This window comes from Fonsecaea multimorphosa (assembly GCF_000836435.1).
Source record: "Fonsecaea multimorphosa CBS 102226 unplaced genomic scaffold supercont1.23, whole genome shotgun sequence".
Classification (NCBI taxonomy): domain Eukaryota; kingdom Fungi; phylum Ascomycota; class Eurotiomycetes; order Chaetothyriales; family Herpotrichiellaceae; genus Fonsecaea; species Fonsecaea multimorphosa.
The window spans coordinates 147,240-159,644 of NW_015971657.1; the positions used below are offsets into that span (position 1 = coordinate 147,240).

A 12,405-nucleotide genomic window follows, 5' to 3' on the forward strand; every position below is an offset into this window, starting at 1 on the left:
AATGATGGTCGACGGTGTGAGCTGTCAGTCCCGCTGCCGTCGTACCGCAGAAGGCAGCAGCTCCAGCCAATCATGTCGAGTCCCATTGTTTTGGAGATGACGTCGATCTTGGAACCGCCAAGCCTCGAAGCATCCACACCATTCCATTTATGGCTAGCTTGAGCTGTCCCTCTGCTGATCTGTTTGGCTTCTTCTTCTCAATTGAGATGATAATTGAATGGCTCGCCTCACAGTTCGACTCTTTCGGTCGTCTCAATCTTCTCGGGATATCTGAAGCCGTGTTGTCGTCTCACCTCATCCATCACCTCCATAATCAACACACTCTCGTCCAAGCTCTCATATTTGCCCTCTTTGCGCCCCTCCACTATCGCTCTCCCCGCTTCATCTGCCTCCCAAAACATACCATGACCCTCGCCCTCTGCATTCATTGTATTTCCAAAGCCGTTGAACCACCCGCTCCCTTTCCCTGGTCCAGGTTGCGACCAATCCTTGTCCTCTGTGGTGCCATCCATGAGTATCAGCCTTGTCTTGGTTGGCCGAAATGCTGGTGGCCAGACTTGCATTTCTCCCTTCGTGCCTTGGATCCGGACCGCAGGACCGGACGTGCCCTTTCCATCGGTGTTGCTTGACGTGCGCATACCCGTGGTGGCAACAGCGTGCATGTCGCCTCCTTGCTCGGGGTCGCGAGGGAACGTGAGCAGGATGGTGGTCGTCTCGTCAACGCCTGTTGGTGGATACTTCACCATGCTGGACACGACCTTTGGTGATTGGCGGCTTTCGGGCGCTTGCGTGGTGTACAAAGTCTGAAAGACCCACGTAAGACTGTAAATCCCCAGGTCCAGAAGAGCGCCGCCCGCCAATTCTGGATTCACCATCCTGTGTTTGCCGTCGGGCCAAGTCTTCTCTGGATCAGAAGCACGAGAATTGTCGGCAGATACCCTCACTACCTGACCCAATTTCCCCGAGCTGATTGCCTCGCGTACATAAACAGAGAGGGGAAAATAGCGGGTCCACACGGCCTCCATCAGGAACAGGTTTTTCTCTCGCGCCTTTTGGACAAGTATCTTTGCTTGGGCAGCGTTGACGGTAAAGGCCTTTTCGCAGAGGACATTCTTGCCAGCTTCGAGGCAGAGCAGTGCGTTCTGGTAGTGGTGGGAATGAGGCGTAGCGATGTAGACAATGTCGATTTCTGGGTTTTGCACCAGCTCCTCGTATGAGCCATACGCCTGAGCGGTGGACGGGGCCTTGACCTCTTTCAGGAACTCTTGTGCGCGGGAAGCGCTAGAACTACTGGCCGCAGCGACAACGGTGTGTCGGATATCGTGCACGTCGCGCGTTGCGGGATCAACCAGAAGGTCTTTGGTGAACGTTATGGCAATACCTCCGGTAGCTGAGCCATTGTTAGCCGGCTGTACTCCGAACCAGGATCCAGCAGCACTTGCCCAATATGCCCCATCGTATCGTTGTGGGAGCCATGTTGTCAATTTTGAAGTTATGCTTCTCGCCGACTAGTAGAGGAATGACACAAGTGCAGAATTTTATCCTGCAAGTCAATGTGTACCAAAGCCCCGCGTATCGAATGATGCAATTGATAGCCACGGAACTCTCGGCCTAATTTTGGACCGAGACTGACCGTCCCGTGGCTCCTGAGGCCTTCGATACAATGTTGGTGTTATGGTCGAGATTCCATGAAGTGATGGTCTTTTCGGATCCTCCAGGTAGAGTGAATCACCGATAATGTCGGCTCAGCCAGTCTGCTGTGCCGCCAAAAGCTCCAACATCCCCCTAGTTATTCCCGCTTGCTCTGCTCGATCCGTCTCTTCGTGTACTCGGTCTCGCAGCTTCTTGAGGTGCTTTGCAAGATCCTCACTTTCGGACAAGTGCTTTGAGTACAGGTCCATGATGTTCATCGAGACCTCCACGCACAAGGAAACGAATGCCGTGTTGGAGATGTTCTTCCATATCCAGTGCATGATGGGCTGCAGGTCTGCTTCGGTGCGATCTTCGAGAGCGGCACGCAATGCAGATCGATAGCGGAGAGTGTTCAACAAGGTGACTATCGTCAGCCTGTCTGCACCATGCAGGGCAATGTCCAGTGCCTCGCGATATCTGCCTTTGTGCAGCTCCTTTTCCCACAGAGCCAGCCTTTTCTGCTTCGGTCGCACATTTCCTTCCACGATGATATCAGCATCTTCGCCAGCGTAGTCGCGCCCTCTCAGGCGTTTTTCGACTCCCCTCGGACGTTTCTTGGCCTGCTTCTTGTCGTATGCATCGATCGTGCCTGCAATCAGTGCTTCCATTTGTTTTTGCCTTTCCCGCTCTTTCACCTTTTGCTCCCCAGAGAGTCGCGTCCTGATGCTCAGCTGACCGGTGGACATTCCCACCACCACATGTTTGTCTTCTCGGGGGGTTCCGGCCGCAATCACCGATAGTGAAAGGATGCCAGCTGGGTATTTGGAACCTGCAACGACGTTCCATCCCGTAGTTTCAAAGACTTTTAGATGTCCGTCAAGGCCGCTGCTGACTACCCTTGATCCATTGGACGCCAGGCACAACGAAGTGACGGTCTTTTGGTGATTCTTGATCATCTGCAACGGTCTTCCCGCCACAATGTCCAGTACTGCAATCTGGTTCTCGGCTGACGCCAAGATAGTGGTCCCTGATGGCATGCACAAGACATCTTCTACGGCGGCAATGTGTTTGAACGTCATAACCGCTGCATTCGGCGTGCGCGGATCCCAGAGCCTGATGGTCTGATCATAACTGCCCGAAACAAACAGATTACCTGACTGTCCTGGGAGAAACCCACCAGTCCGCACGTAGTCCTGGTGGCCGCGGAACGTCTCAATACTGCTCTCACTGGGAAGATCCCACAGCCTGACAGTTCTGTCGTCTCCGCAGCTCATCAACGCCGTAGTCTCCTTGGGACTCCATCTGACCGTGTGGACGGGTTGTTTCTGCTCCTTCCACGTCTTCAAAATAGCTCTTGAATTGACATCAAATACCTGGATCGCACCAGTCTCGTCACCTGCCGCGAGGACTCGTCCATCATATCGAGCTTCACCGCCGTAGGCAATATCGTCAAATCGTGTAATGGTCTTGAGGAGTTTTCGGGTTTTGAGAGAATAAAGCTGCACCCGCGCACCAGTCGTGACAACAAAGAAGTCGGAAGGATTCTGGCCTGGAGTGACTGGCTGTGGTTGGGAAATATGTGTTACGGCGTGCTTTGTCGGAGAGACAATGTTCAGAGGAGATTTGAACGACCGCCAGTACGTCTGCTCCGGCGTCAGAGAAGAGGGACGAGCAGGCAACTTGACCTGAGCAATTGGCTGGACGTCCGCAGCCATTGTGCTTGTTGCTACCCGGAGGAGTTATTTGGACCTGGGTGGTGTTGCTGTCGTGTCTAAATAATACTATCGTGGTTTTTTGTTGGCGCAGGTGAATTTTTCTCCAACGGGTGGCACGCGAATCTAATCTTATCTCGGAGTTGACGTTCCTTTCGTTCTCGACTCCACAACTGGGTAATTTATTGTCTTTTCTCCCATCTACTGCCTGTTGTGAATCTAAGAGTGTATATTGCCTTTACATTGCTGAAGACGGCTGTCGGCGCGTTAGACTTGATGCCAGACTCGAGAGTTCAATCCTCCAGTCTCCATGTCGTGCATTCTGCTCCCTACCCCAGCAACTCGTTATGGAATCCTTATATTTGTTGGCGTCTTATTACCACAACATTTTTCGGGGAAACGAGCAGCCAAGAGCTTTGCAAGCTTTGGCCTTCAATGACTCCGATCTGGCCTACAGGGGCGTGACAAGCTCGTCATGGAAATGTGTGCCATGGACGTGATTGGAACATGAAAAGAAAGCGAATCTCGAACTAACTCCACGTCTACGGCATTGATGCCTAATGTATATTTGGGGGATGAAAGAAGGTACACACCCTTGAACAACACAACAAGGTACAAGCCTACAAGTCAGCTGGTTGTCCCTGCCCGAACCGAGATGAAGACTTCAACAGAGTTGCTGGAGGTACAAGATGAAGATTTGATATCTGTGTAGGACAATGTATCGAGGACAAACAAAAATCAAACGGAGGTGGCGAGACGCACATTACATGTCCTCCTTTGTCCATATCCACCGTGGACGCATCCTCCTCCTTCACACAGCCCTCTACCATCCTCCTTCAAAGTTCCTTTTTTTTTTGGCCCGCTCGACGGTGCGATATGGAATTTTCCCCTCCGTCCAGCTGTATCTCAGACCTACCCACCTGGATAGGTTCTAAGTTGTCCTTAGGCCTTCTGCGTCCTTGGATATCTCACTGGCCAGGAAGTGCAACTGCCAGTCATCATGCTGTTGCGGTGAGTCTCTGAGCACCTTCTTAAGGCCAACACGCACCTGCTGTTCTTGCGAGCTTTGTGCTCCAGCTTCCGTGGCCTCATCTTCCCTCGGCTCTGTCTCCGTCCTCTGTCTACAGTACTTCATCCCAGTCGCTTCATTTTCTTATGCTGGCAATCATTCCTGACACTAGGTCACTCTACAGCTGTACCATCGTTTTATCCCTTTTCATTATCACCTCCATGGCTCTCTCCGACGTCACCCGTGTCCCTGTTCACCGCAATGCCAACTACAAGGCCAACGGCACCAAGTCCCTTGTCTGGCTTTACAACAAGTATAACATTACCCCCACCAGACCGGGTCGGTATCATCGTGACGAGAAGAATCGCCTCATGAAACGTCAGGAAGATGGTTCCTCCGCCGAGGTGTAAGCCATTCCGTGTCGGCCTTCTCCCTTTTGCTGATCTAGTGGGAAAAGCACCGCAGAAGATCAGCAAAATGACAGCTACTATACTTGCCCGGTCACCATTGGCACTCCTGGTCAACAACTTGATGTGGTACGTCAAGAGATGAATCCCTCAAGGAGACTCGTACTGACAATCCACAGACCTTCGATTCTGGTTCCGCTGACTTTTGGGTACGTCTTCCTTCACACATCTTATGACACCGTTGAACTAAGCGTCTCCAGGTCTGGTCCAGTTACCTCCCTGAAAGCACCAAGAAGGCTGGAAGCGCATCAGGTGGTACCATCTATGATCCCACCAAATCCTCCACGCAAAAGCCCATGACTGGAAGCTCCTGGCAGATCCGGTATGGAGATGGCTCTTCGGCATCAGGAATTGTGACCACAGACGTCCTGCAGGTTGGAGACATCAAGATTCTTGGTCAACCAGTCGAGATAGCCACAGATATCTCCCCCGATCTCGCTACCGAGACTGGTTCGCAGGGGATTTTAGGGTTGGCATTCGGCAATATCAACAACGTCAGCCCCGTGCCGGTCAAGACACCTCTTGACAACATGATTGCGCAGGAAGACATTCCCAAGGACCAAGAGGTCTTCACCTGCTACATGGGTTCTTACAAAGACGCCAAAGACCCAGACAATGGCACCTCATTCTTTACCTTCGGAAAGATTGACAGTGACGTAGTCCACGCAAGTGGCAGAGAAATCTCCTACACACCGGTCAATGATAGTAACGGATTCTGGGAGTTCGCTTCGGAATTCGTTGTCATCAATGGACAGAAGACCCTATTGCCAGGAAACACCGCCATTGCTGACACTGCCACCACCTTGATGATCATTGATGATGATCTCGTCGAGAAGATTTACTCTGCTATTCCGGGTGCGGTATACGATAAATCTCAGCAAGGCTGGCTGATCCCTTCCAATACTCCTTCTGACAAGATCCCTGATGTCGCTTTCGCGGTTGGTGACGTGGAGATTGTTATTGACAAAGAACAGATTGCATTCGCCCCGATTCCAAAGTCCGGCATGGTATATGGCGGTATTCAAGGTCGAGGTGGATTGCCCTACAACGTCTACGGCGATACCTTTCTGAAATGTGTTTACGCGGTAAGTGGTGTCTGGCCTTGAACATTCGCTCGGTTCACTAACGAAACATAGGTCTTTGATGCTGGGAAGAAGCAATTCGGGGTCGTCCAGAGGGTTAACCCTGGTCGAAAGATTGCCTTCTAGCTTTGCTGCTTGGGACTGCAAGCTTTTTGAACGCAATTGCACTGGTGATGGAGGTGCCGGGTGTTTGTGAGGGTGGCATACCTACACGATATCCATATTCCCGTTGTCGTTGAGACGCATTGAGGCAGAATTCCACTTGTATGAATAGTCCACTCAACCTAGTCATTCGCTCTGTCATTGCGTCCGCTGCAACTGGATGCCTGAGTCCAAGACCGGGAGATTCTGGTGTGTAGGGCAAGCTGCAGAAACGTCCAGATGGATAGGCTGGCGGAAAGGGTGACTGGGCGTTCCTTCCTGTGATGACCTAGCCTGGTACTTTTCAAATAAATTGTAGTTTTCTTCGAGTTTTCCGTCCATTCATTGTCTAATTTTTCCGTTCTATATGACCGTCCACAATGAGGAAACTAGCAGGCTCATTAGGACAAACCTTTCTCCTGCTGACCCTCTTTGTTCTCCTCATAATCCAGGAAGTACACAAGCAGCCTGTGATCGACAAGCTGCATGACAGCCTACGTCTGGCCACCAATGGACTCAATCGAACACGTCCTACGATGAACATCTCGAGTGAACCAGTTCAACCATCGTCCTCCACCTTTAGCTCCAAGCTGCCATTTCTCACCTCGACTTTGATGCAAGCCGGAGCCCAGCGATTTGAGGAAGCCAATCGCTTGACTCCGAGGCCCCTCCGTGCTGACACCGCAACGCAGGTGCTCCAGATCGACTGCAAAGACAGAGTAGCGAACCGTGATGCATTCAACACGGCTAGAGACTACGTCCACTCAATCATGAACTGTAGTGACGGGGATGTGTCACAGCTGGAATGCTCTCCGTTGAACGCCAGCAGATACCTCGGGCTTCACGATCCCACCTTGTCCGCCCAGAACCCGAGATTTTTCTTTGCCATGAACCTTCATCAGTCGGTACACATTATTGCACAGCTGCTTGGAGCCATTTTTGAGGTCGTTCGGTTTCTCGGTCCCGAAGCCTGCGTCATCTCTGTGGTCGAGGGCCGATCAACAGACGGGACGTTCGAGATCTTGAAGAGCTTGGCAAAAGAGATGGAACATCTTGGAGTGTCCTACTTCCTGTCTTGTAATGAGCTGGAGCCCGGCGGAGAAGGGATGGAACGTATCTCCACTCTTGCTGAACTGCGGAACAGAGCTCTCTGGCCTTTGACCCAACATGCACAATCGTATGATCCATCAACCACGATTATCTTCCTGAACGACATTGCACCATGTGCGGAGGACATCTTGGAACTGATCTATCAGCGAACGCTGCTGAAAGCAGACATGACTTGCGGGATGGATTGGTACAATCTGGACGACGAAGGCGGCACCTTCTACGACTCATGGATCGGAAGACAGATGAACGGGGAGCTCTTCTTCGAGGTACCTCAGAGCACGTCATGGGATTTCTCCAAGAATCTCTTCTGGAACCATGAGACAAGCAAGTCACGATACTCGCTGGGGCAGCCCGTACAAGTATTCTCTTGTTGGAACGGCGCCGTGGCTCTCACTGCCAAACCTTTCTTGGAGGGTAAGATCCGGTTCAGGACTGAAGTGGAGGACGAGTGCCACCTTGGAGAACCGGTCCACCTGGCCAAGGATCTGTGGAAGCTCGGCCTTGGAAAGATCGCTGTCATCCCCAGTGTCAACGTTGGGTATTCGGTGGACGACACGAGAAAAGCCAAAGAAGCGCATGGTTGGGTGGCATCTGTGGCATCTAAAGCACCTGATGAGTTGGGCAAGATTGACTGGCAACGAAAGCCACCAGGTCAGATCAAATGCTTGAGTGCCTGGAATCGTCCCTCGTGGGAGCCTTTCGAGCTGGACGAATGAGCGAGCACCTGAACAAATACTTCAGGTTGCGAGTTTTAGACGGTGGACAAGACCGAATGTTATGTAGTAGGGGATAATCACAGAGGTGGCAAAAGCGAAAAGCGGGACGCACACAACAGGAATTTGAAGCACAAAAAATCCAAAAAGGAATGAGTTCGAACTGGCGATATTATCCGATTGAGCAAAAAGCAAAAAGCAGCTCCTGCATTACACAGGAAAGTTGAGTCCAAAGATTGAGAAATGGAGTATTTTGGGCGTAGCCACGGCCATCTCTGGTAAAAGGCAAGAAATGGATTCTGCAATAGCTCGTCCCACTCCAACTGATTTATTTTGAGGCTTAAATATATATTCATCTGATTTTTCAAGCAGTGGCATCACGTGCGCTGGCCCCTCTTGGAGCTCTTGTCTTCCCCGCATCCAAAGCTACCTAGGTACATTGGGGGGCAGTAATAATACGTATTAAATTGCAAGACGCAGGCAAATGGTTTTCCCCGACCTTTCAATCCGTAATATGTACTGCGTGAATTTGCATCCTGAAAAAGGTCCTGCCGGCATTTAGATAATTGACGAACGTTGCTCTGGAGTGACTCACTTCCCTTGTCGAGATTCTTATTTTTTCCTTGGATTTATCGCTCTGAGTGGGGTCAAGCCGCGGATGAACAAGATGGCCGCATGCATCTTTTGCAAGATTGTCAAAGGCGAGTGAGGCAACGGGCCCCTTCAATTAAATGGGGATGGCCATACTTTGTCGTCCGTCGACAACATGGACGCGAAACACGGCCAAAGAAGATCGTCTACTTATGTTGGAGAAGGAGGAGTGCTAATCTGTCTTGGTTGATTGCAGGAGAGATCCCTTCGTTCAAGCTCTTCGAGTCCGACAAGGTGCTGGCCTTTCTTGATATCCAGCCGCTGAGTCGGGGCCACGCTGTACGTACCCCTTGTCTTCTCCTTTGGTCGTGCATCCTCACCCGAACCGATACACGCGCAAACCCGAGCACACACACACGATTCCAATCCCCTCCCCCCGTGAAACCAATTCCTAACTAACCCCTCCGTCCCCTTTCTTTGGGGGGTTTAGCTCGTAATCCCCAAACACCACGGCACAAAACTGACCGACATCCCCGACGACTCGCTGACGGACATTCTGCGGGTGCTGAAAAAGATCGCCGTGGCCACGGGCGCCGAGAACTACAACGTGCTGCAGAACAACGGGCGGCTGGCGCACCAGGAGGTCGACCACGTGCATTTCCACTTGATCCCGAAGCCGAACGACGCCGAGGGACTGGGCATCGGGTGGCCCGCGAAGAAGGTCGAGATGGACGATCTCAAGAGGTTGTATGAGGAGGTTAAGGCGAAGATGTAGAGGAGCGGGCATAAGGGGAGAGGACACCCGGGGAGGGAGGGGGGAGAGACGGTTGTGGATAGAACAGGGAGAAAGAAAGAGGGGCCAATTGGGGGGAGGGTATGGGATGAGTGGTGACAAGAGGAGGGAGGGAGAGAGATTGTGTGTGCGTGTGGTGCGATGGGATGCGTACAGACAGAAGAGAAGCGTGTGCGTGGGTGGGTACAAGACACGGCCTCTAGGACTACCTACGGACGCAGTGTACAAAGCGCTTGATATGCTCCAACCAGTTCGATCTTGATGGGTGAATATCGGACAGGAAGGGAGAAAAGCAGAATTATCGCCCACGAGGCCGTTGGCCTTTGGATCATATCCCATTCATTTGTGTAGGTATCGATCATCTTGGCTTTCTGGCCGACCCAAGGCCCTTCCAGCAGAAGGAGCGGCAACAACAGCAACAACAGCAACAAGACCCAAAGACAAGTCTGGGCTTTCACCAGACCAGGCTGGACCGGACCGACGATAGGAGCAAAGTTCCACGGCCACGGTGCTGTTTTCCTTTCAATGCCCAAAAGTCGATGTCGATGGGGCCATCATGGCGAAGGGCCCGTCGCAGCACTCAAAGGACCCGTCGTCGTGATTGTACTTGTCATCGCACGCATGTTCATTCCCTTCCCCGTCTAACCTGGTCAATTTGTCCTCGTCGTGGTGGTCAAAAGACCATTCGCCAAATCTCTAGTTTGAAGAAGCCATCTCTTCGGGTCTTAGATGCTCCTTCCGTTTCTGCTTTCCCTTTTTGAAAAGTGTCATCGCTGAGATTTTATAGGAAAATGCAAAAGAAGATGAAGCTGAAACTATGTAACATGGGTTTGAAAATGGGTGAAATGCTGAGAAAGATGTCGTCTCTTGTCATGCATGTCATCGTCGTCATCATCACCGAAAGCTCATGGCCCAAAGGGCAAGCCAGAGAAACAGAGAGAAAAAAAGGGTGGCGTTGATGTCGAGCCTCTGTGCCAGACCAGTACCTGACACCTGGAGCCATTCAACTCAACAGTGAACACTACTTGGCCTGCCTGGGCGGTTTCAACCTCGTGATCCTCGCTCCCTGGCTATCCTTGTCTGTCCACTTGGGCACAATGGGTTTCGTTGTCGACGACGATGACGCCGTCGTTGTCGGCATTGATGATGACGACGAGGACGCAACCACCGATGTCCGACTGCTCTCTTTATCCTTATTCGGTCTCGACGGCGTCGATTCGCTGAGCGACTGTGACTGTGAGTCTGCTGCAGGCTTGCTGCTGTTGATGCTGGTCACGAACTCGGACTTTGCCAGCTGTTCCTGCAGCGTGCTGATGAAGAGGAAGGTCGAGTCTTGGGGCGAGAGGTCTTGTTCGGCACTGGCGTTGGCGCTGGTAGGCGCCATTTGGGCCGTCGTCCGTTCGCTGGGTTGAGTCAAGTTGCTGGGAAGGTGCTTTTTGGTTTGGGGATTTGATAATCTCAGAAAAAGACCGTTTGGGTGGATGGATGACTTTGTGGTGCACCGTTGTTTTCTTTCCCTTTGCCTTCCTTCTATCGTTGTTTGCTTGTGTTCATGTTCCTTTGATTCCGTTCTCGTCCTGGCTCCAAGGAATTCGAAGGGGTGAACGTGAAAAAAGAAAGAGGTGGTATTCGTTTTCCGCCTGGGTGGGACAGGATGTAACGAAGACGAGGTGCCCTGTTTTGCAGAAGGAGGTCGAGGTCCAAGGGAGGCGGACTATGGGAGCGGGAATGAAGGAGTAGGACTTTCTTCCTATCCTATACCAAAGGATACCTAATACTGATCTGCGCGAGAAAGTGCATGATGATTCAATACAATATGCAAGCCTTCCCCCTTGGCCCCCGTCTCCAATCACCCAGGCATATTATATCAGATATAATACATGTACGTTGGGCAGGCTTTTTGAGGACACTCTTAAGAGAGCAAGAGCAAGAGAGAGAGTTCGAACTCTTATTCGCTCATGTCGGTCGACCCCTGCCCGAGGGAAAAAAACTTGCAAGAGAGCAGATCAAAATCCCACGGGAAGGGAAATTGTTATTTGATGTTGACCCAGAGTTTCCACTTTTTTTGCGCGTCTATATGTATATGTGTGTGTATGTGCGTGTGGACTCTGTCCATTTGCCGCATTGGATGGGGTTGTATCTGCCAGCCAGCCCAAGGGCCGAGCGCGTGCCGTTTCCCCCTGGTGGCCGAAGACAAGACGAGACGGGAGGGAGGGAGGGAGATAGAGGAGGAACACAAGCCGCAGAGGTAAGACTACCCACGAGTATGCAGATAGCTCCCCTAGACTACGTGGGCAGCCGCCCAGAGCAGAATGATCAGCATCGCGCATATGCATCTTTTTCCGGGCATCCATACAACGACAACTTTCGCCTTATCCTTCCCCCTCCTACTTACCCACACACCGCCCACGGCAAAGTCGCGGCCAATGGATCGGGAGAGAGGATCTGTTCCGAACAGGCAATAGGATATGGTCCAAGAGGACAACAACGACCTTTAACCCAGACGGGGAGGATTGGCAGGTAGAAATGGAATAAAGAGATCGTCAAGCATCGATGCCTGAACGGAAGAAAGAAAGAACAAAGGCACTCCCTAGCCAGAGCATTCCGGACTCCCAGCCGCCACAACTCGTAGTGCGTCCCTGGCCAGCCATAATCAATGCAATGCAATAATGCATCCATGTATCGGAGTCTCGAGAAAGGGACCACCCCAAATGTAGTTAGGAAACCTGATATGCGGAACAAAAAAACGAGATATCTGAACAAACGGGCCACCGACGTAACTGTGCATGAAAGAGAATCCCTTGAGAGCAGGGGTTTCAGTCTGCAGCCGAGCTTCTTGAACCGTCGGATTTTATTTTTCCACCAGAAGAATGACGACGGGGCGGCCTGTCGTATCAATTTAACCACAGGAGGTTCTCGCATGGAATGCTGATGCCGGCAAGTGTGCTGGTTGGATCACCCGACTGGATACTGCTTATGCGAGTCAGCTTGGAGAGTGGAGCGTTGCAAGATTTGGTGGCTTCAAGAAATGGCACCATTGGCCTCTGCCAGAGGTTCTGGACCGGTCCATTGATGGATATCGGCACCTCAAGGTTTGGGGGCGCAATCATGTCATAGCACGAGGTAGTGGTACCCGAGTTGAAGCCTGTTTTGCG

General features: G+C 51.7%; 6 protein-coding genes across 6 annotated transcripts; 3 read left to right on the forward strand and 3 right to left on the reverse strand.

Annotated features, from left to right (window-relative positions):
- Positions 1-227: 227 nt before the first annotated feature.
- Z520_09262 (uncharacterized protein) lies at positions 228-1,476 on the reverse strand (the record flags this gene model as incomplete). The annotated part of the gene is made up of 2 exons (XM_016779756.1): positions 228-1,390; positions 1,416-1,476. The coding sequence occupies 2 exons, from the start codon at positions 1,474-1,476 to the stop codon at positions 228-230; spliced, it is 1,224 nt and encodes a 407-aa protein (XP_016629075.1).
- Positions 1,477-1,745: 269 nt separating this feature from the next.
- Z520_09263 (uncharacterized protein) lies at positions 1,746-3,347 on the reverse strand (the record flags this gene model as incomplete). Its single annotated transcript, XM_016779757.1, has 1 exon — positions 1,746-3,347. One exon carries the CDS (start codon positions 3,345-3,347, stop codon positions 1,746-1,748), a length of 1,602 nt encoding a protein of 533 aa, XP_016629076.1.
- Positions 3,348-4,574: 1,227 nt separating this feature from the next.
- Z520_09264 (uncharacterized protein) lies at positions 4,575-6,028 on the forward strand (the record flags this gene model as incomplete). Its single annotated transcript, XM_016779758.1, has 5 exons — positions 4,575-4,759; positions 4,811-4,889; positions 4,940-4,969; positions 5,021-5,905; positions 5,957-6,028. 5 exons carry the CDS (start codon positions 4,575-4,577, stop codon positions 6,026-6,028), a joined length of 1,251 nt encoding a protein of 416 aa, XP_016629077.1.
- Positions 6,029-6,423: 395 nt separating this feature from the next.
- Positions 6,424-7,869, forward strand: Z520_09265 (uncharacterized protein; the record flags this gene model as incomplete). The annotated part of the gene is made up of 1 exon (XM_016779759.1): positions 6,424-7,869. One exon carries the CDS (start codon positions 6,424-6,426, stop codon positions 7,867-7,869), a length of 1,446 nt encoding a protein of 481 aa, XP_016629078.1.
- A 672-nt stretch (positions 7,870-8,541) lies between these two features.
- Positions 8,542-9,232, forward strand: Z520_09266 (uncharacterized protein; the record flags this gene model as incomplete). The annotated part of the gene is made up of 2 exons (XM_016779760.1): positions 8,542-8,796; positions 8,948-9,232. The coding sequence occupies 2 exons, from the start codon at positions 8,542-8,544 to the stop codon at positions 9,230-9,232; spliced, it is 540 nt and encodes a 179-aa protein (XP_016629079.1).
- Positions 9,233-10,271: 1,039 nt separating this feature from the next.
- Positions 10,272-10,634, reverse strand: Z520_09267 (uncharacterized protein; the record flags this gene model as incomplete). Its single annotated transcript, XM_016779761.1, has 1 exon — positions 10,272-10,634. One exon carries the CDS (start codon positions 10,632-10,634, stop codon positions 10,272-10,274), a length of 363 nt encoding a protein of 120 aa, XP_016629080.1.
- Positions 10,635-12,405: the final 1,771 nt, after the last annotated feature.